The sequence below is a fragment of the Hipposideros armiger genome, unplaced genomic scaffold, assembly GCF_001890085.2.
Source record: "Hipposideros armiger isolate ML-2016 unplaced genomic scaffold, ASM189008v1 scaffold_295, whole genome shotgun sequence".
Classification (NCBI taxonomy): Eukaryota; Metazoa; Chordata; class Mammalia; order Chiroptera; family Hipposideridae; genus Hipposideros; species Hipposideros armiger.
The window spans coordinates 1,880,671-1,903,494 of record NW_017731645.1 but is presented as its reverse complement, the minus strand read 5'-3'; the positions used below and the strand labels follow the sequence as shown (position 1 = coordinate 1,903,494).

At 46.4% G+C, this 22,824-nt stretch overlaps 1 protein-coding gene across 6 annotated transcripts in view; it reads left to right on the top strand.

Annotated features, from left to right (window-relative positions):
• The window catches only part of ESYT2 (extended synaptotagmin 2), a 65,507-nt gene that overhangs the window by 8,973 nt on the left and 33,710 nt on the right, over positions 1 to 22,824 (top strand). For 5 of the 6 annotated variants that reach the window (XM_019659104.1, XM_019659103.1, XM_019659105.1 and 2 more), the window contains exons 2-6: positions 7,965 to 8,006; positions 8,829 to 8,963; positions 12,118 to 12,194; positions 16,003 to 16,075; positions 16,311 to 16,400. In XM_019659104.1, the coding sequence (XP_019514649.1) occupies positions 7,965 to 8,006; positions 8,829 to 8,963; positions 12,118 to 12,194; positions 16,003 to 16,075; positions 16,311 to 16,400 (417 nt within the window). Of the gene's footprint in view, positions 1 to 5,116; positions 5,202 to 7,964; positions 8,007 to 8,828; positions 8,964 to 12,117; positions 12,195 to 16,002; positions 16,076 to 16,310; positions 16,401 to 22,824 lie in introns of those variants that run through there. The other variant, XM_019659107.1, reaches the window with a different exon arrangement.

Sequence of the window (22,824 nt, the reverse complement as noted above, 5' to 3'; positions counted from 1 at the left end):
GAAGCCGGTGACTAATCTGCCTCGCCTGGGAAGAGTGCAATGATGGTGCCAACTTGGGCCAGTGAAGCAACATCCTCCACAGCTAGACTGAAGAACAAAATGACAGCAACTTGTCTGTTCCCCTTCCCCCAATTCCCCAGCACTGTTCCCATCCCCCCAAGTCCCCAATAAAAATCTTTGAAAGGAAAAAAAATCCAGTAGAAATAAATGATTACATTTAGGAAAAAAGTGCTAATGTTTTTTAGTACCTGATTATGTACTATTCTTCATTGTATACAAATAAGGGAGTAAAAGAAGAAAACAAGTAGATTTTAAGTTGGTAAATGTCTCTGTCTTAATTCTCATAACTCTTGAGATATTTACTGTCTGTGTGAGAATAAAATTAAGCTCTTAGAAATATATAAACCTATTCCTTGAAAATCAAAAAATTCACAGTAAAATTTCAAACATGATGTGACTTCTGAATCCCTGTAGATGTTTGGATTCCTGTCAGTTCTGTAATTTGAAGGGCTTTTAACTCTGACTTCACAGTCTCATATAGTTTCTTTTTTTTAATAGTAGAATAAAGCTGGATTGATTTCGCATAGTATACAGAACATGTGTAATTAATTCAGTGCTACAATTACATATCTATCTCCTAGTCCATTCCAGTTAAAACAGAAGCATGTAAATTTGAATAGTAGCATTTGATTTGAATTTAAAATAAACAACCAGATTGTCATATGTGTTTAAGTGAAGGAGATGAGAAGACATGTTTACTATTCTTGGACTCATTTTAATTTGTGAGATTGATGTAACTCATGCCAGAACTTGAACTTTAAATCAAGATTGTCAAATAGTTTACTTGTATGACTTTTCTTTCTTTTAGCAGTTATAGAAAGGATGTCTAAATGACTTTAGAATTTTTAAAAATATGCTTCAAGTCTTTGAAAAATCTCCATAGACATGCATCTGTACGTAAGGTATTCAGTAAATCTGCTGACATAGGTATTTTGATGAAGGGATGTCTAATTGTTCTTTTGGGTAGAAATTCTGATGTGTCCCTGTTTTTCCTCTGCCACCGAGTGTTAGTCCTGGCTTAAAGTCTCTCGTCATTCCCACACAAGCAATGAGACTTAAGTCCCCAGTCAGAATAAGTGGATGAATGACATAGCAGATATAGTGTATGAAATTACAGAAGACCTCACAGTAAAATTCCTTTAAAGTGTGCGTTCTTTTAGTGAATTAGAAATGAAGATTGATTTTTATAAATAATTTTGGACAGCTTTGTTAGTTATAGAAGGTATGCTTGGATAAACCTGGCTTTTAAATGTTTATTTTACTGTTTCTGATTTACAAACATCAGTAGTGGTCATTCATATAACAAAGAAATAGCACTGAATTATTGAAGGCAAGCATGCTTTACCCTGGCGCTTATCAGAAGTGGTGCGTGAATACTGTGTCATCGTTCCGTCCCCTCTGCCACTCCTGAGCCCCGAGGAGCCTCTTGTCCTTGGAGCTGATGTCTGGCCCAGGCTGTGGCTCTTTGCTGTGGTTTCAGCCACCTTTCCTTTTGGCAGCAGCCAGTTCTTATTTCGAACTGTTAGAATTTGAGACGACAGAAGAAAGCAATCAAGCTTCCCCTAACTGGAAGGTTTGTGCTGAGCTTATAAGGGAGGCTCCTGGTCTATCTGTGGTCTCAGGCAGAATCGGCGGGTACATGCGGCTTCAGCTTACCCATGAAACTTCTGATTTTTCCTCATGTAAAAAGCACCTGGGGAGAATTTTGACAATGTCTTCTGGTAGGAAAAGGCCTTAAACAGTTGGATTTTGCAGCCTTGTTGATGTATTTTCATGTCTTTGTGTTACACTGTGTTTGGTTGGTGTATCGCGTCACACTTACTCCATCATCATTCCACACAAGCTGACCCAAACCACTGAGGAAATTGTAAGTGTGGATTTTGAAAAGGATGAATTGCTTTATTTACTGTGTGAATTAATTGATTGCCTACTTTCTATGTAGACTAGAAATAGAGAAACCCAGTTATTTTGTGGGATTTCTTGTTACCATCCCAAGGTGTAATTTGGCCACCTGTTAACATTTTACTGCAGGATTGACAGAGGTTCTGAGAGAGACATTCTCTCCCACGCTTTTAACCTTGAATGCTTTCTGCTTTATAAAAGTAGCTGTTAGGAGAAGGCATCCCAGTTTCTTAAAAAAATATATATTAAGATTTCTTGACCCTGATTTTCGAATTTGCACACATACTGAGCCTCTGGAAAAGATGAGAGGCAGATTGGAATTGGGGTTTTGAGGAAAGAGAGGTGGCTTCTAGTAACCCTTGTGGGAAATGTGTAGAGAAGTTGAAATAAGAAAAGATCGGAGTCGCTTTCTCCTGTCACGCTAATGGTCAGTCTGCACGTGTGCACATAGCACCCCACCTGGGTGCCGCAGCAAACAGGTAACATGTCGCTACAGGATAACTAAAGATGGCTTCAAGCTGAATTTTTAAAAGTCCTTTTCTTTGGCAGTTTTGACCAATGTCAGTATTTAATGCTGTCTTTCATGCTTTTTTCTCCCCGTAATTACATACGATGAAGGAACTGTAGCGAGTTTCTCCATGTCCCACACAGATGCTCCCAGCCCCCTCCGGTTTCTCTCAGCAGGCCACACACGTTGTTTTCTGCGTCCATCGCGACTGGGGGAGAGGACTGCAGGTGTCCGATGGGTCCAGGCTCAGGAGTGACGCGCCTGTGCTGGTGTCTGGCTGGCTCCCTAGCCCGCCGCCCTTCTTCTGGAAGCCCTGCTGCTCATTGGAACCTCAGGCTCCCTTTGGTTGATTTGTGTGTGAACCAGAAATTTTCTGGGCAGTTTTAACTTTCTACGCATCTTCTCCCCATTTGCTTTGATTGTAAGACTAATCCATGTGCAGACTGAAACAATATTAAACACTTGAAGGTTGTTAGTTAGGATCTCAGGTCAGATCTTTCAATGAACCGCAGCATAGTTTCAGGCACGGGGGTGTGTTGATTGCTGAAAGGTTTCCTGAAGGCAGAGCCTGTCTTGTGATATAACTAATAAGACACAAGTGTCTCACGTTCTCTAAAAACCGATGGTTCTATTGTCCTAGTCTTGACTCATCTACTCCTAGTTTTTGAGTGTTATTTTTAGACAAGGAAACAACTCCTGCGTAGATCTTTTCAATTTGCAGACTTATGGACAGCTCGTTGCATGGTTGGTTTGCTGGTGGAAGTAAGTGGACTAGGTTGGTGTTTCCAGGTGGGTGAGTGGGTGACAGACACTCAGATGTGTGTCTGGGTGGCTGGGGAGGCAAGGCCCTGCTCTGCCTGGAGGGCCTCAGGCCCTGCTGACGGCCGGGGGTGTGTTCAGAGAGCACACTCAGAGCTGATATACCAGAAAAATGGAGTTCCCCTCCTTTCCCCCCACTGCAACCAGTCGTTGCTCCAAGTAAGAATTCAGTGTTTCTTTTCTTTCGTTTTTTCTGAGCTAAGTGCCTAAAAGAGTGCAAAAATGAGCAGTGCGCAAATCCTTCGTGGAATGAGGAAGAATATGAATAAATGAACCTGATTGACCAGTTTACTATTTGAGGTTTCCTGACATTTGGTTTCTAAAATGGTCACTTTATCCATTTATCTTTTGAATTTTACCTAAAGATATTAAAGCACCAATGCTTCAGGTTTGATAGATATGTATCTTCCTATTTTTCCTGACATTGATTATGTTATTCTGGCTTTTTTAGTAAAGGAATGTGTCGACAGCATTAATTTATGATGCCTGTTTCAGTGCTGCTGTGGGATTTTCAGAGGCCTCCCAAGGCCTGTGAGCTGTACCTGCCGGGACCCACCTGGGGTCACACGGGCTCAGTGCTCTGCGGCCATTGGACGGGCTGTGAGATCCCGACCTGAGCTATCGGTGTCTCCAAGGGCAGTGCTGTTGGAAGACAGTTCTTTAATTTCAATTTTAAATGTTATCCCATATTAGTTTTTTCATGTTCAGAAATGGGAAAAATATGATTTAATTAAAAAGTTTAGCTCTATGTAAATTTGTTCCATCCTTTGTGCTCCAGCAAGGTATCCCAGGGAGGCCATTAGAACCCCCTGGGTCTCGTCCACTTACTTCCTCTATGACTGGAGACAAATTAGTTGTTCAAAGGGTTGCTGTGAGGATTAAACCAGATATCGTAGGTGGAGGCCCTGGCATACAGCTAATGTTCTGCCTTTGTATATTTAGTTCAATTTTTTTCTAAACAAAACAACTTTGGTAATATCAGCTTCACATTAGAATCCAAAATATGTCTTTGCTTTTTAATGATAAAATGAAAAAGAGATTTATTGGGTAGCGTCAACTCTTAAATATAACCAAGATTTGAGCAATCACACAATGAGTATTTCTAGTTTGTAGAAATAATATAAATAAATATGAAAACTTGTTTTATGATTGGACTTATAAAGGAGATTTAGTGGGATTTTTTTGTTGTTGAAAGATAGGATTTGAAACCAAATGCTATGTATTCATGCATTCCTCTATATGATTTAGAAACATGTTTTCTATTTTCCCTGTGCATCCCAGTGTTTTTGTGTGATGTTTGTGCGATTTTAAATTCTGTTTTGTGGAACATAAGCCGGTGTTTATGAATATGTATTAGTGAAAAGCAGATTTTCAATTTAGTGAGCAGAATTAACATTTTGTCACAGATTTCCCCTCTTCGGTTTCAGTTTTCATGTACTCTTTTTCTTTGGCACCGAAGTCAGTGCTGATGTTTCCACTTCAGCTCCTACCATCCCTCCCGCCTCTTACTGCAGCCTGACTACGCTGCATATGCCGTGACTTTGGTGTAGAATATTCTCTGTTCTTTGCGTGCCAAAGCCCAGCTAATCCTCTCAGACCCGCCACACAGACTGTTCCTGCCGAGTCGCTCGTGGACTCTTCTGGGCGGCATCAGCTCTCCTCTTGCCCCCATTGTTCTTCCCTCAGGCTGGCGGTCACACCTCTCCACGCCAGTCCACCCACCCGTCTAATCCTGCGTCGTAGCCCTAGCTCTGGGCACAGAGCCAGACCCAAGTCCCTGCCCGAAAAAGGCGCTGCAGCCTGTGCTTCAAAAAGAGCACGGACAGTAGTAGGCTAGGGGTGGCACGGTGACGGGGACTCGGTGACAGTCAGCATTCGCACCAGCCAGACCGTTTGGTTCTGGTGCGTGACGGTGAGTGGAGACGCTTCACTGTTCCACAGATTTAGATTCTGTAGGTGATTCGTGGACTGGTGTGTGTGTTGCACGAGCGAAACGGCCGCTCTGGGGTGTTGCCCTGGCTGTAAGTATGACAGGACGAGTAGGGGTTTGCTAGCACCCTGGCCGACCTGATCTGAGAACTAGTGAGTGCCTAGAGCAGGGAAGTATTTTCATTTGGGACACTTTCAGGAGTCCTTTTCTCATATTTAGTCAGTAAGGTGTTTGGCTGAACATAGTTATGCTTTGCCTTTAAAACTTGATGTTTCAGAAAATGTTTCTTTCAAGAGAAATCCGGAGTAGATTACTCATGTCGTAAGGGAGTCTTCTCTTCTCAGTATCATTCTGTCTAATACAATTCAAATACCGCTTAGCTTATGGGAATTCTACTTCCCCAGAATTGTAGAGTCGTGTGTTATATGGATGCGTCCCTTTGGTGGCTGTGCGGCATGTCCCGGCCTGGGAGTGCGTGGTCGCTCAGCTGTGTGTTTGTGTGTGTGTGTACCGGCCGGTGCTCTGCAGCGTCTCTACCGCCCCACACATGTCACATACTGGCCAGCCCGTGTTTAGGACAGACTCATAAGAGGGATTGATTGCCGGGTCCCAGGGTGGGTGCACATGGGATTTTGTCATTGCTCCCCCATTTTCGTAGCCCTCCCATGGGAAGAACTGTGAGCATTAAGTCAACCCGTCTTCAAATCGGTTGCTTCTTAGTTGTGGGAGCAATACTGGGTCTGGTAACAGTGCTTTATTGGGGCTGCATCTCTTTACAACGCCTCTCAAAAGACAGCCACTTGTGTGTTACAAGTGTGCCGTGTGCTGGGCCAGGGGGAGCCGCTGAGCGTTACAGTGATGTGGGACACGTGAGGGTTTATGGAGGGTGGCATGACGGGGTGGTATGTGTTGGGAAGCTGTTGAGAGCTGAGTGGAGGTGATCGTAAGGAAGAAGTGGCCGAGAGGGAGGCAGGGACAAAGTCAGAGGCAGACAGCAGAGCCCACCTCTGTGGAGGAGCCGTGATTGGAGCCTTGAGCTGGAAACCCCTCTGAGCACACAGGAGTCAGCGGTCAGGCGGCCCTGGAAGAGGTTGTGTTCTGGAGCCGGCAGCTCGTGGTGCTGCCAGCAGTCACGGCAGCACCAGACAGCCGGGCCTGCAGAGTCCTTGGCTCTGCCGCGGGCTCGGAGACTAAGGAGGGGTAGTGTGCAGTGAGGGCGTCCCCGGTGCTCTCGAGGAGAGGGTGCTCGTTGCTGCCTGTGGTCCTTCTGTCGCCACCAGTGGCTGCTTGGATTCAGAGGGACCCGGGCACAAGGGGAGGCCACCTCCCAGCGCAGTTAACACCTCTCTGAGACTCACGTGCCCTGGAGCGGCAACCCTGTCGCTTCCCCGACCTGACTCAGAGTGCTGAGCTGCCTTACTATCGATAGAATGGGAGAAATGCGGGCTGCACCCTGCAGACGAATCGCACGTACTTAATTTCGCGACCTAGCCTGGCCGGTTTAGCGTCGCCCCAGCCCCACACGCCCTGTCCCGGGACCGTGCATCTCTCCCAGCGCTGAAGCCCCACTCAGGTCACAGTGGGCTTCCGCGGTGCTTGTCTTCCCGAATCTGCCTTCCTAAGCGTTTCTGTCCCTCAATTCCAGAAGGCCACCGTCCCTTTAGTTTTGTCCCAGATGGATTCAAGCTAACTTAGAAAACTTAGTTCACCCTAGCTCACCGTCATGGTTCAAGCAAGTGAAGGACTTCACGTCCTGTGGTGTAGGGTGCGGCCTGCTCAGGCACCGGACATGGACGCGGGCTTGGATGGAGCCTGCTGTGGCTTCTCTGACCAGGAACTGGCTGCTGCCGGGTCCCATTCTGTGTTTCATCTGTAGGCGCCCAGCAGGTGAGGTGGAGTTAGTTTTCCAGAACCATCGTCTTGGGACACCACCCCGTGATAATATTCCCAGATCAGCCCCTCTCAGGCCAAGTGTGGGGCGGGGGCTTGTCTTTTACTGGCTGCAGTACGTGTGTTATTTAGGAAAGTGTGGCAGCTCTAAACATCTGAACATTTCTCAGCACGTATCAGTCACCAGGACAGAACTGCCTGTGACCCACTGTCCGTCCAAACCAGAAGTGTGGCTTCAGAACCTTGCTGTGGCCTGTATGCTTTTTTGAGGATTGAGGCTCTCGGAGGAGAGCTCCCTACCCCAAACAGCTTCAGCCCTCTTCTGCAAGGGGGTTATAGTTCAACAGTAAAGAAAATACGTTTCCACCTTTTTTCTGAATAGGTTTCTTTCATCCTTGGCAAACACTTGTTTTCTCCAGTGAACAGGCCCTGCTCATGGAGAAGCCTAGTACAATACTCATGGGGGTGGGGGGAAGGCGGGGGACAGTGTGGAGAGGAGCCAGACAGGGAAGGCGTCTGGAGCTGCTTTGGGCCACAGAGGAAGACAAGGAAAAGGCGGGGTTTCAAAGGCTTTGTGTCTAGGTCTCTGGGGTCCATGATGACAGTGCAGAGTCCAGATTCTAGCTAGTGTCCTCTGGGCAGGGGGATGTAGGGAGGGGCTGTAACATCTGTTGACATTAGACGTTTCTGCTTTCAAGTGTCCTCAGCGTGTAAAGCTGGAGGGCCACAGTCCATTTGCCAAGCGTCAGCGCCGAGTGTTCCAAAGCAGCGTAGTGTGCACAGTAGGCCTACAGTGAGAATAGCAGTGGCCTACGTGACTGGAATCAGAACGTCACATGTGTATTTTTCTCTTAGGTCCATTTTCCAGACACTGAAAGAGCAGAATGGCTAAATAAGGTAAGAGTGCAGAGCACTGAATACCAGGCATCCTGGGAAGTGGGGGAGGAGGTGCCATCTCTCCATATTTGGGAGTTGGGATGTTGACACTGTGAACTCATTTGGACTTGGTGGTTGGCTTCTGCTCCCATAAGAACTCAGTCATAAATGATATGTTAGTTTGCTTTTTCACCCAATGAAACCTGGGTCTCCGCCATGGGAAAATTAAGGAGGTATTCATGGCTGCATCTTCGGCCTCTGCCTTCTTTCCTGAGCAGCTACTGCTCACATCTACGATGTAATAGTCGTTAAGCCAAGATTTGGGGAGCGTTATGATGAAGAGGGGAATAACTCCCCAGAAACCTAGTGTAGATAATCATCATCAATTTTTCCTTTAAAGGCTATGATTTTAGCTCAGTGCCCTTTGCAGCACATCTTGCATCTCCACATCTTACGTGTCCTGAGAGCTGTGGAGTGATGTCATGTGGGTGATGACCGCCTGACCCTGGGCCCGCCGACTGAGGTGGTGCAGTTGTAGAAGGCTTTTAGCAATGAGTTGAAACCACAGGTTTTCTGATTTTTTTTTTAGCAGTCATTAAATGGGCTGACATGCCTCAATAGAACATTTAACCAGAATAACTAATTCCTGCAACATGTTGGTTAATCAGTAGTTTATAAAACATTTTCAAATTTAAAATCATGTAGATTTTGCATAACAAAAAGGACCCCCCCCTTTAATTTTCAAAAATTCTGGTAAACTGTAGGGACATAATTTTTCATTATGATTTAAGTACATTGTGTGTTACAGCATTTTGTTTAACATGAGTTCTTTGTCTTTTCCAGACTGTAAAACATATGTGGCCTTTCATTTGCCAATTTATAGAGAAGTTGTTTCGAGAAACCATAGAGCCAGCTGTGCGGGGAGCAAACACCCACCTCAGTACCTTTAGCTTCACAAAAGTCGACATGGGTCAGCAGGTCAGTTGCTTCTAAGTACCCCTGCTTGTGTACATGGTGGGATTGCTGTGGAGACTTCAGATGGCATGGTAAACCACCCCAGGTTATTGTCTGGAGAACCTTGCCCCCTGGGAAGGTCTAGCGGGTCTCTGCAGCTCCTCCCAGGGTCCACCACTACGTGCGATGCCCTCGCCTTGTCTGTCAGGCGCCTCTTCCCTTCACTGTGGTCTCCCGGCCAGTTCAGGTTCATTGGGGGGTTTCCCCTAGTTCCAGCGCGTCTTTCTACCCTACACCCTTCTGTCAGAATTACCTCTGTACAGTTTTCAGCAATCTGTTTGGTTGGAAAGGGAGGCTGATATGTGAACTCACACGAAAGGTTCAGTAATGGACAAAGATGCTTACGGCAACCACAACTGAGGACTCCAGTGCCAGTTATGTATGCATCGCCTTAATTCCATAGGTGACGGAAAGGTAGATTTGTTACTGGGATTATGTGACAGGCATACCTCATTTTATTGTGCTTCACAGATAGTGCATTTTTATTACAAATTGAAGGTTTGTGGCAACCCTTCATCGAGCAAGTCCATTGGCACCATTTTATCAACAGGCTAGGATGGTGGTTAGCAATTTTTAGCAATAAAGTACCTTTTTGCAATAAAGTATTTTTAAATTAAGGTTGTACATTGTTTTATAGATATGTGCTATTGCACACTTAACAGACTACAGTATAGTATAAACATAACTTTTAGAGGCACTGGGAGACCCAACCTTCATGCGACTCACTGTATTGCGGCATCGGTCTGGACCACAGCCGCAGCGTGGGCACGGTCTGCCCATATGTGCCAAGGAAAACTTCTATTCCTAGTCGCACTTCTGGTGGGAGTATCAGGGCTACATCTGAGTTAGTCATGGCATTTCCTTTCTTAATTTTTTAAGTCACTGTTGATTATAATTAGCAACAGTTTAAGGTAACTTTTTTTACTGAGGTGTGATTGACAGGAAAACATTGTATTAGTTTCCAAGGTAACATTGTTTCATGGACCTAATACATTTGCAGAGCCCAGCACTTGAACAACAGGCCCCCCTCTCCCGCCAGCTGACAGGCAGTTGGTGCTCGTACAGCAGAGCCAGATAGCCACTGTGCCTTGTGGCTCTGATGTCTCTGCTTCAACCCGGTGGGGTTTTCATGGACGTGGCTGAGGAGTGTGAGACCTGGTTGCTGTGTCGTGTTTGTCCTGGCGGGTCCTTTCCGGTCCCACCCGCACTCCCCTGGCCACCTTCCCCGGTGGAAGGCGATCTCTGTGCCCAGTGCTCGTGTTGCCTGCAGTTACCCCTGGGCAGGAGGCACACTCGAGCGTGGCTGTGCCGTGCTGGCTGTGTCCTCGTACCGGGAGGCCTCCCAGTGCCAGCAGGGGTGAGTGCACAGGTGCCCTCACTATTTCCTTCTGTAGCCAAGACGGCAGCAGATGGCTTACAAGCAGTGTGGACATGATGCAGGGCTCAGGATAGTAAATATTTCCATCTTGACAGCCGCTTAAAATCTTCCCCTGCATGTTCTTTTCACGCATATTTTCCCTCCAACCCCGCTACTTTTACAACCTTAAACAATGTGAAAACCATCCTTAGCCAAAGGGCAGCTTTAGCCTGCAGGCCCCTAATGTCGGCTTGCTCCTGCTCCTGCTGGTGGAGGCCGAGAATTCTGAGCTGGTTTGCTTTACGACCATTATGTTCACGTTGGTCACAGGCTTTAACTCACGGAGCACCTCACTGGCTGGCGAACACTGAGCACTGGTTCAGTGAAGGTGCGTTGTATCGATGGCACGGACACCTTCCAGGTGCCAGCGGACACAAGGGCCTGCAGAGCCCCGGGCTTTGTCCACGCGGGGTGTCCGAACTGCATTCCTCAGCACCCTCAGGGGGGCCCCTCCTTAGTGCTGCCTGGTTATCTGGAATGGGGCTGGCCTCCCTGCTTCCAGTCTGCCTTCTAAGAGAAGGAAGGACGCGTTATCGAAGCACACATTTATCGAAGGCACTGAGCCTGTGCCCACCTTCACGTGTCCATGTAGTGAGCTGACCATACCCTTTGTGGTCATCGGTCGGTCCTGTCTGAGCTGGTCCCATCAGGGAAGCCTGGAGACCTGGAATAGTAGGGATCGCAGCCTCCCAGGGAAAGACATGGAGTGTGATCCTGCAGCTTGTTGAGGGTGAGATCTCAGGACACCCAGACTGTCCAGGTAAGGACACCCTTACTTGTCCAAGTAAGCAGTAGTGACTAAAAGGCAGGGATTCCTTCAGCTTGAGTTTTTAATGCTCAGATTGATGTTGAGAACTTTCTTAGACTGGATCTCAGATTCATGAATGGGAACAGGTTTTTTTTGGGTTTTTTTAAAGCTGAGCCATCCTGCTACCTGTTGGCAGCTCAGCGGCTGCTCAGCTCGGGCTGGACTCGAACCGCTGTTGCTCAGAGCTCAAACTCTTGAGCGAGCTCTTAACCAACTGAGCCACTTGGCCGGCCCTGGGAACAGGTTTTGAAACGATGTTATAAGCGGGCCCTTGAAATATAACATTTATTGTAATCTGCCTTTTCTTTTTACAGAGTGACTTGAGTCAGACCCTATGTCATGTATTAGGTGTTGAAATTATAAATTATATCTCCAGCTAGTGTTTTTGATTCACTCAGAAGTTCCATTTTTGTGAAAATAGTAAGAAATGAAAACTTACAAGACATAAAAAAATGAAAGGCTATGTTTCAAACAGTGGAGTCAGGATAGAGCAGAGGGAAAGGAAATTGGATGAGACAAGGGCTGAGGGGCTTGGGAAGGAGCAAAGCCTGTGACTGACAGCCCCACGTGCTGACAGCAGCACGTGTCATTTGTGTCACTAGTGGGTCCCCCAGTGTGTGAAGCTCTCCACGCTCCTTGTGTCCTGTGGCTCCACAGTAACCTCGTGAGAGCGACACCATTGCTGTCATCATCTCACAGATGACAAGGCTGAGGAACAGAGGTTAAATAATACGCCAGAAGTGAAGCAGCTAGTGCACTGTGAAAGCAGAATTTTCATTCCTGATGCTAAAGCTTGTTCTCTTCAGCTCTGTGCCATATTGCAAGGTTTGGTGTTTTATTTCTTTTTTCTTTGAACGTCCCTACATTTTAAAGTAAGCCACTTCTTGTTTCAGCCCCTCAGGATCAATGGTGTTAAGGTGTATACTGAAAATGTGGACAAAAGGCAAATCATTTTGGACCTTCAGATTAGGTAAGTTCGTATTTGTGTTGCAGCTGTCATCGGTAGTGGTGTGTGATGTCAGTTAGCGATGACCATGAGGTGGAGAGTATAATGAGCACATTTCTTCCCTGCTGTTTGGTCGGATTTGACCAAATTCTTGATGAAGACCCATTTTTATTTACTTTCTGGGTCTCAGCTCCTACTAGTCTAGATAATTGCCATTCTTAAAATGTGAAATAAAACTGTAGACAAGTATCACAACCATTGATGCCAAAGTCCTCAACAAAATACAGTAAAACCTTGGATTGCGAGCAATGTGGTTTGTGAGTGTTCCGCAAGACGAGCAAACATTTCTAATACATTTTAACGTGGTAAACGAGTGATATCTTGCAATACGAGTAGTTTGTTTCCGGAATGAATTATACTTGCAAACCTAGGCATCACTGTACTAGCAAACTAATTTCAGCAACGTGTTGAAAGGATCAAACACCATGACCAAGCGGGATTCATTCCTGGGGTGCAGGGATTGTTCAACATGAAAACATGTCACTGTTAATAGAATGAAGAAAACCACATGATCATCCCAGTTGATGCAGCCAAAGCATTTGACAAAATTCAACACTTGTTTCATGATAACAACACTTAAACTTAGAAAAAAGGAAACTATTTCATAAAAAAAGGCATATATGAGAAACAACAGATATCCTCACTGAAAGACTGAAAGCTTTTCCTCTAAAATCAAGAACAAGGCGAAGATGCCCGCTCTCACCACTTCTATTCAACAGGGTACTTTAAGGCAAATTAGGTAAGAAAAAAAAGGAATAAGAGACATCTAGGTTGGAAAGGAAGAAGCGACAATATGTCTGTTCACAGATGATACGAACTTCTATATAGAAAACCCTGAAGATTCCACAAAAAAATCCTCTTAGAACTGATGAAGTCAGCAAAGTAACAATAAAAAATCAACACAAAAAAATCAGTTACATTCTATACACTAAGAAAGATCAATCCAAAATGGAAATTAAGAACACAGTTTCACTTATAGTGAATAAAAAAAGAATGAAATACTTAGAAATTAACAAAGGACGTGACAGACTCATACAGTGAAAACTACAAAGTATTGCTGTGGGAAATTAAAGACGCCATAAATAAATGGAAAGACATTTCATGTTCATGGTTTGGAAGACCTAACACTGTTAGATGTCAACACTGAAAGCAATCTGAAGAATCAGTGCAACCCACGTAATCATGTATCTGCTAAGGGGCTGATCTCTATCTTATATGGAGAACTCCTATAACTCAACAACAACAAAACAGAATAACCTGATTGAAACATGGGCGAAGGGCTTGAATAGACCTGTCTCCAAAGACGATACGCAGATGGACGATAGGCACATGGAAAGATGCTCAGCCTCACTAATAATCCGGGAGATGCAGATCAAAACCACAGAGGCGTACCGCCTCACACCCAGCAGGATGGTCACTGTTAACAACAAGAGCAAGTGATGGTGAGGATGTGGAGACATTGGGACCCTGTGCACTGTGGGTGGGGATGTAAAACGGTGCAGCAGCTGTGGAAAACTGGAGGCTCCTCAGGAACTTAAACATAGAATTATCCCACGGCCCAGCAGCCCTACTTACGGGTATGTACCCAGAAGAATTGAAAATAAGGCCTCAGAGATACCTGTGCACCCATGGTGATGCCTGAACAACAGCGTTACCTTGCCCGATCCCACCGAGCTGTACACTTAAAAATGGTTCGTTTTTTGTTGTGTATATTTTATCACAATGAAACAATTGGAAAAAAGTAAACTGAGGTTCTGCCAGATGCCATGGCTAGCATAAAAAAGGCGGTTTTCTTTGTATCTTGTCCTCATTCTTTGTGAACTTGCTCACGGCTCCTTGCACCCGTGTGAGGCCTGATGTGCGGCTGTGTATATAGGGTGACTGTGGAACTGTGTTGACTGATGGACACGGCTCAGTTTTGTTTCTTTTTTTGATCCTCGATTGAGGAGCATTTTATTTTCTAACATCTTTTGAGTTTCTAAAGTGTGTTGACATAGTAAATGGACATAGTTGGTACTAATTACCTTCATTTTAGAGGAGGGCATAGACTGTCTATAATCGCACGTGTAAAAATCTGCATCATTAAAACATTTGGCACGGGCTGGCTGAGTGGCACATTGGTTAAGAGCTGGCTTGGGACGCCAGCTCTGAGCAGTAGGGCTCCGGTTCGGATTCCACATGAGGACCAGTGGACTGCGCCCTCTACAGCTAAGATGGTGAACAACAGCTCGACCTGGAGCTGGGCTGCTGTGAGTTGCCAGTGATGGCGTAGGCTGCAGTTCCTGCTGCAGTGGGCTGCCATAAGCTACCGTGTGTGGCCGGCAGCCAGCGTGAGCGGCCAGCAGCCAAGAGCCGCCATGAGCGCTGTCCAGAGGCCAGCGACTGATCTGCCTCACCCGGGAAGAGCCCAATGATAATACCAACATGGGCCAGTGAAGCAATGTCCTCCACAATTAGACTGAAGAACAAAAGGACAGCAACTTGTCTGTTCCCCTTCCCTGATTCCCCAGCGCTGTTCCTCTCCCCCAACTCCCCAATAAAAAAAATCTAAAAACAAACAACAACAACAACAAAAACATTTGGCATTGTTGTGAGCACTTGTCAGAGGAACAGAAGAGGAAGCCCCACAATGTCTTTAGTTCAGCTGTGCCCTGGAAGGGCTGTCCGCCTGGCTGCTGTGAGCTTCATGAGGAGGGAACCTGTTCTGTTCCTGTCCCGAGGGAGGAACTCACATGTGTTCGTTACACAAACATTTGAATGAGTCAGCTCATGGGAGCCATTCCGCAGGTGCAGTTTGACACACCTGGTTTTAGTCATATCGACAGGTGCACATTGTGCTGCTCAGATGTGCAAGTCTGAGAACACCTGCATCCTACCTTTTGGTGTATTCCAGACGAGGACCTTACCTAGGTGCTTGGCAGTAGAGATGGGGAAGGAGTGATTGAAAGACGATAAGAAATAAAATGATCGAGTCTTAGGGTGAAGAACAGGAAAGTTTCAAGATGGTTTCCTAACAGATTTTTGGTGATTTTTACCAACTAGAGAATCATGCTTCGTGAGAAGAACCTTAACAGCAGGACAGTAAACATTGGAAGGATTTCCTCCCAGATGCTTTTGTGAATATTTCGCTCGTGTGCCTAGACACTCTCTCCAGCGTTTGTCGAGCTGCCCGCACATATTCTCAAGCAGGAGTGTGACATCTTTCACCTGGAGTCAAGGGTGAGGGGTCAGCTCAGACAGCTCCCACCCAAAGCCTAGCTGACACTTCACGTTTGTATTCAGAATAGATGCAAGCCTTGCATTCAGCATCCTACAACATTCATGTTTGTTTCATATTGATTGAAATGACTTGATCATTGAGTCACATGATGCTTCAGACAGACACGCCATTCCTAACCTTTCATATCACAGAATGCTGGAGTTCTAGTTTTCTCAGGACTGGGGAGCATGGGCGCAAAATTTACTGGTGGCGAAATATATCTAGACTTGATTATGTTTTAAACAAACACAGGTGTTTATAAAACAGATGAAAACTACATTCCATCATGACACTGCTCCAGCATTGTCCTTTGGAAAATGGCACTGGTAACAGTTAAGTCTGCAGTGGGCCTCCCCGTCTGAGACCGCTGCAACCCTGGCAGTGAGACGCTCCGACCGGGCCATAGTGCACAGCTCTGCCGACAGCTTGGGCTGCTTTACTGTCGTTTTCTTCAGATGGTGTGTCTGGTAATGATGATTAAGAGAATGTAACACAGAACTTTTTCTTTGCTAGTTTTGTAGGAAATTGTGAGATTGATTTGGAGATCAAGCGATATTTTTGTAGAGCCGGTGTGCAGAGTATACAGGTAAGGTTTCTTTTAATTTCACTGTCTTCTAAAATGCTCAGTGTTCTGGTCAGAAAGAAAATTGTGAAGTTTGTATGAAGTCGGAATGTGTTTAAAGCTCCGTTTTTCTCGGGAGGTTAGACTTGAGAGACCAGATGCGTAGAGGTCGCTCAGGCAGGCAAGTGTCTGCTCGTATCAGCGAGTGGCCTTCGGAGCGACTGGCTGTGACATGGTTTGGTTTCCCCTTTGAATATAGATTCATGGTACGATGCGGGTGATCCTGGAACCGCTGATCGGAGACATGCCCCTAGTGGGAGCCCTGTCTATCTTCTTCCTCAGGAAGCCGGTAAGTTGCTGTGCCTTTTGCCTTACCTTCCTGTTCACCCAGGAGAATACGACCAGATGAAAGGGCTCTAAAGGGAGAGGCAGCGCCCTCCGTGTGTGGCCGCCTACCTTCCTGCGTGTGAATCCTGGGTGTGCTCATGCTTCTTTAGACCCTGACGGACGGTTCCATTTCCTGGGATAGACAACTTTTCTTCCTGACTATAAAAATGCTACGTTTGTTACAGAAATTTTGGGAACAGCCTTTTTTTAAGTGTAGGTTTGTAATTGACATTTAGTACCTATCACTGAGTATTTATAGATATTTGCTCGTTTACCCCTCACACCTCTGTAGCTAAATGCGACGTGGTTTATGTCACTGACCAGGAACTGAGAGCCTCATTTGTCCCAGTCACAAAACCAGTGAGGCTAGGAGCCCCTCCTGGACTAGGCTGGCCTGCCAGAGCTGCTGCTCTCGCCGTACAACCCTCCTGCTGTCCCCCTGTAGGACCCACCCCCATCCCCTCACTCCCCCCGACACACAGAGACAGCCATCATTCCATGTGGGGTCTGTGCAGCTATGCATGAGGCTTTTAAGTCGTAAAGATGTTTTGACTGAATTATATTCCAACACTTGGATAAACCATAAAAAAGGTTATCATTTCACATTGTTACGTACATATATTATTCCAGTTTTGTTATAAGTAGTCAGTAGTTATTAGCCACAAAAGTAAGGCAACAAAAATACCATTTGAGCCTAGAATCGCCCCCCCCTCACCTTGGCTTCTCTTCCTGAGGCCCCTCCCTTTCCCTGGGCCTTCTCCCCTTACCTGGTGGCTCCTGCTCATGTCAGCTCCTGCAGCCCCTGACTGGCGTCCTGCCTTGCTTCTGTCCTCCGGAGACCTCACCACTAGGGATCTTCCCAAGGTGCTAACTGACCCTCCAGAGGTCGGCCATCTCTCACTGCACAGTCATCGTTCTCTCCCCAGCCTCATTTCCTGGCATTGCCCCGTGAGCATCCCAAGTGCCAACCATGGCAACCACGGGGAAGAGTTACAATCTGGGGATGGCACTGACCCATCACCCCTCACCTTTTCCTTTTCCCAGAATGCTGTCTTGAGCCCTTTGTGTCACCCTGTCCCAGGACAGGGGACAGGCTTCCTTCTCACTCCCATGGCACCCAGACTGGCCTGTGGGCTGGAGCACCCTCCTCGCTAACTCTTAGAAAGCCACACCGCCTGTCTCCATACAGTTCAGTGTCTGAGGAATGAATTGATCTGTTTCTCAAATACCTCTCCATGATATGCCATTTTTATAATCTTTGATGTACCCTTTCCAGAGGTGCCATTAACATCATATACATTATAAAATGGGAATATTTATTGATTCAAATAGCTTAATACAAATTACTGTTGTTGGACTTTTAAAATGTGGATTTATCTAGACCAAACTACAAGTGGTACTGTTTTGTATAAAAACAGAAGAATTAAGTGTCATCACTTGCTGTTACCACTGACATTATTCTCATTTGCTTTTTATTGCTTAAATAATGGGCATATTTTGAATGTATTTTAACACAGTAGTCTCCCTTTCTCCACGGTTTTGCTTTCCGCAGTTTCAGTGACCCGTGGTCAACCGTGATCTGAAAACATTAAATGGAAAATGCCAGAAATAAACAATTCGTAAATTTTAAGTTGCGTGCCTTCCTGAGCAGCAAGCAGTGAAACCTTGTGCTGTCCTGCCCGTCCCCCTTGTCCAGGCCACGCTGCACCCGCTCCCCCCGTTAGTCACTCAGTACCCAGGCTGGTTATCAGATGGACTGTCGCTGTGTCACAGTGCTTGTGTTCAAGTGACTCCTTTTGTTACAATTACTCTGTTTTGTTATTAGCTATTATTGTTAATCCCTCTCTGTGCCTAACTGATAAATTTATCATAGGTGTGTACATATAGGAAAAAGCATAGTGTATGCAGGGTTCAGTACTATCCGAGGTTTCAGGCATCTACAGGGCTGCTTGGCACAGATCCCCACAGATAAGGGGGACCACTGTACACAAAACATGGTAAAATTCAAAAGCTATTAAAGGACCTCTGTGTTAAATTTATTAAAATTTTGACAAATGAAGAGATTCATAAATGATTTTAAATCCATGTTTTTTTTCCCACATACAAATTGTTTAAAAGCCAGTATGTTTAAGAAAGCTCCTTCATTAACGGGTATGAAAAACTGATCTTTCGCAAATTGCTAAGTATTTTTAACTTACAGGAAATTTTTAAGAATTTAAAGGCCGCCTTTTTTCAGTTTAGAATGTGACAGAATCCAAATGTTCCTCAAAACTTAGTGTGGACCTGCCATAGGTGTGCTCACCTTAAAATATTAATATTAATATTAACATCCAAACGAGGTTTCAGCGCTCAGAAGGATGAGGCTGTGAAAAGTGTGGAATCACTCATTTCCTTATATGGTGGGTAAATCACCAAACATGCCTCAGAGAGAAGGGAATTTTTTTCAGTTACTTTCTACTGGAAAATATGACAACAGAATTCAGTGCTGGCTGCCAAGTAATCCTTCTCATCCTTCTCATGAAAAATACAGCTAGAGAGATTTGCGGGGGTTTTTTTTTTCTTTTTTTTTCTTTTTATTATCCAGATGATCTAGAAGCATTGTGTCAGAGGCGCTTTTACACCTTTTTCTGCTTGTTGATTTGTTTAGATTATTTTTGACAATGTGCTACTTGTTTTAAAAAAAGCTAAAATAATTTCTGAAATGATGAACTTCTGGGGAACTTTTTAGAAGGCAGTTGAGTATGACGGCTAAATGACAGACAGGTGTCAGGCAGCCTGGTTTTCCACCCCTGGCTCTTTCTCTGCCCACTGTGTGCTTTGAACAACTTACCGAAGCCCCAGTTTCCCCGTCTGTAACATGGGGATTACAGTAATGCCTACCTCACAGATTAAACATCAGTGGCTGTGAAACACTTAATATGATGCCGGGCAAGTACAAGTCCTCAGATTTTTAAGAAATTAAATGTTTTCCTAAATGTCGGTTTAGCATTCTGGTGGGGTCTCCACACAGGAGGTCACAAGGCTTGGATGCAGGTTCTGGCAGAAGCCAGAAGAAGCCAGGATTGGACTTTGGACGTGTCCGTGGACTCGGTGGCCGCTCGCTCATGCTGCCTTGGCAGCTGGAATCACTCTGGCAGACACTCGCCGGGGTGATTCAGAGCCCTCAGGTCTCTTCCAGAGCAAGGCCAAGAGGACCGATGGGACTAGAGCCTGTGTAGGGGGCCCTTTCAGAACCTCTCCAGGAGATGGGGTGGGCGCTCGCTCTGAAAGTGTTTATCCTGAGGGGTTGCTCAGCTAGCAGAGAACATGCCTCCTGAGTCTGGACCACAGATGGTGGCAGCCACATCATCTTCGTTTTAGAATGATGGGGACAAGAAACTGAGTCCCATTAGCTGGGACTCCACCGATGAAAGTGCCTTAAGCAAAGGAGGGACTTTATGTAAAAATAAAAACAGCATATACTGGTGTCTCACGAAACCCATGCAGGGGCTGCAGTTGAATGTAAGGAACAGACTGGAATGTGACTGCCTCTCATGCTGTCACACCTTTGCTCTCCTCTCTGTCGCTGAGGCCAGCGCCCTCTACCCTCCAGCCCACGTGCCAGAATCCTGGCTGCCAGTGCCCCCTGTCCCCCCTGCCTTCCCTTCGTCCTTCCCTTTCCTGTTCCAGCTGGGTCAGACATGGACCCCGCGAGCAGCGGGGCAGGGAAGGTTGCAGTGTTTGAGCAAGGCTCCTAGAAGCCGCTGCGACGACCCTGCATAGGAGGTGGCAGTGAGGCGGGGAGGCTGGCTGGGCAGACAGGTCCGCATGGGCCTGCCGGACGGGGTAAGGCCTCAGACCCTCACCTCACATCACGTCACCGGGGCGCTCTGGGGGTGTTCATCTTGCCGGGTCTTCTCTGGGTTTTATTTATTTATTCATTTATTGAAATAAAAGTATGAGTTTATTTTTAAATATATTTCATATGAAAATACTTTGAAAATGGTATAAGCAGATTATTCAATAATACATCTGTACATATGTGACCACGAACATGTAGGTATGATTAGAATTTCTACATGTTCTTGGTAGATTTCTCTGGGTGTCTCAGATCTGTGGTCTGACAGCTTTTCCTAGTTTGGACAGTCCTGCCCCGTCACAGTGGTGGGGACGGGAGCCCCACGTTGTCCTGGCCCGTCCTGGGTCCTGGAGCCGGCGCTGTCCCCCAGCTGCAGTGGGCCCCTTCCCCGGGGCTCCTGTTTCTTGCAGTAGAAGGAGGTCTGTCTTTCCAGCAGCAGCTGCTCCCTCTGCAGCCTCGGCCCTGCAGGAAGGGTTCCCTCCGGCTCCCAGTCTCTGCAGCGAGCACACGCTGTCCAGCCCACTGAGTGTGCTGCACACACCCTGTGTCTGCATTTCAAACGGCTTACGCCGGCTCACCCACACGTGGCCTTCAGCAGTTAGGATCAAGCTGGAATCGTGTCACCTGCCCAGTGGTGGCCTCTCCCTCCCCTCGGAGCTGCCTCTAACAAAGGGTTTCAGGTTGGCCCTGTCACCTCAGGTCTCCCGTGCATTCGAGACTGATGTCCTTTCCAGTTTTCCTCATCCCAAGTGGAAGCTGTAAGTCCCAGGAGCTTTAAAATGTAAGGAAGGCATTCTTGACCTAGATCCCCAGCCCAAACGACTAATTTTGAGCCACTGGAGAAGGGTGGGCGCTCCCAGCCTGTGTTCCTAAGTACTGCCAGGTGATTCATATTCTGTACTGCAGCAGTTGAACTATAGCTTTTCCTACATCCATCAGACAACACATTATGGAAAAGCAGAGAGGTGAAGCACATGTCTGGGTTTCGTGAAATACACGGATACGCTCGTGTTGTTCAGGGGAAATGTGACTCTTCCTCGTTCTGTTCCTCACAGAAGAGCAGCCCGCAGAGGTGACTTCCTGCCTTTGCAGACAGACTGGCTTGCTCTTCAGCTTCCAGAAACATGTTAGTCATCCAGACGCAGGGGGCAGGGCACTCCTCGTGGATTCCTCCCTGGGTTCCTGGGCGGACTTTCCACTCAGCTTTCAAACCCCTCACACACACACTTGTCCTCTCACTCGCACACACTCATCCTTGTGCTCACACACTCACCCATTCTCACAATCACCCACATGGTTACACACTCGTTCTCACACGCTCACTCACTCTCACTGACTGCTCCCTTCTCTGTCCACTCTGGCAGTTTCCTGCTCCCCAGACGCCCCGTGCTCAGGGACATGTCATCTCGGGGCCTTGAACATGCGGCCCCTGTGTCTGAGGCCTTCTTTCTTGCATTCAGATCTCTTCTCAAACCCAGTGGAGTCCTCTTCTTCCACGCATCCTTCATCTCCCTCCTTGGCATTTTGTATCTCTGAATGTGGGCAGCATTTACAGGAATCTTGTCATTTTGACGAGGGTCATGTGAGCAGGCCTCTGTCGCCTGATGAGTTTATAATTTCTAATTGGCGCCCCTCCAGGTGACCTGCCCTCCGGCAGGGCCTCTCGTTAGTCCTGGAATGTCCCCTAAGCTTCCTGATTCACCAAGAGGCCGCAGGCCTGGAAACTGCTGTGTTTTCAGAACCTGTGGTTCCGCCTAGTGGAAAATACATGTAGAGCGGTGATCGGGATGCAAGGGAGTGCGATGGCTCTGGGTGGGCGGTGCTTCTAGGCCTGATCTTCCAAAGGGCAGTGAGGGGTTCATGGTGAGGTGAGCCATGCAGGTGCAGCCCTCATGTCTCATGTGGAAAAATCGTCACCTCCCAGGGCTTTAAAAACTTGTTGCTGTTTAGTTTTGGTCTTTCCAAAAGAACCTTGATCTTCTGGTTGACACTTATTATAACCAACCCTTCCTCAAAGGACCTTGAGTGGAATTTGTTACTTCAGCCGCGTGGGTCATTGAGATTGTGTGGTTTCCCATAGCATTTCTATGCAAATGTAAAGCATGGGGAATTTTATGATACGCAGTATCCATTTTGATAGGAAAAGAGGTGTTTCTAATCAGTAGTTTTTACCTGTCCACATCCACTTAATGGAAATTGGCCAACGGTGCAGGTGTTATTCTGGGGTAAATACCCACTAGAAAGATGAGCAAACAAATACAAATGTTGAATGGAAAATGCAGATTGAAACAGTGATAAAGTATCGTGTTTTAACGGCCACATGGACTAGTTTTTTTTGTTGTTGTTTTTTTTTCTTTTTTTTTTAATTTTTTTTTACTTTTTACAAACCCTTGTGTCGAGGGCTGACTTTCAATAGATCGCAGCGAGGGAGCTGCTCTGCTACGTTCGAAACCCCGACCCAGAAGCAGCAGGTCGTCTACGAATGGTTTAGCGCCAGGTTCCCCACGAACGTGCGTTGCGTGACGGGCGAGGGGGCGGCCCCCTTTCC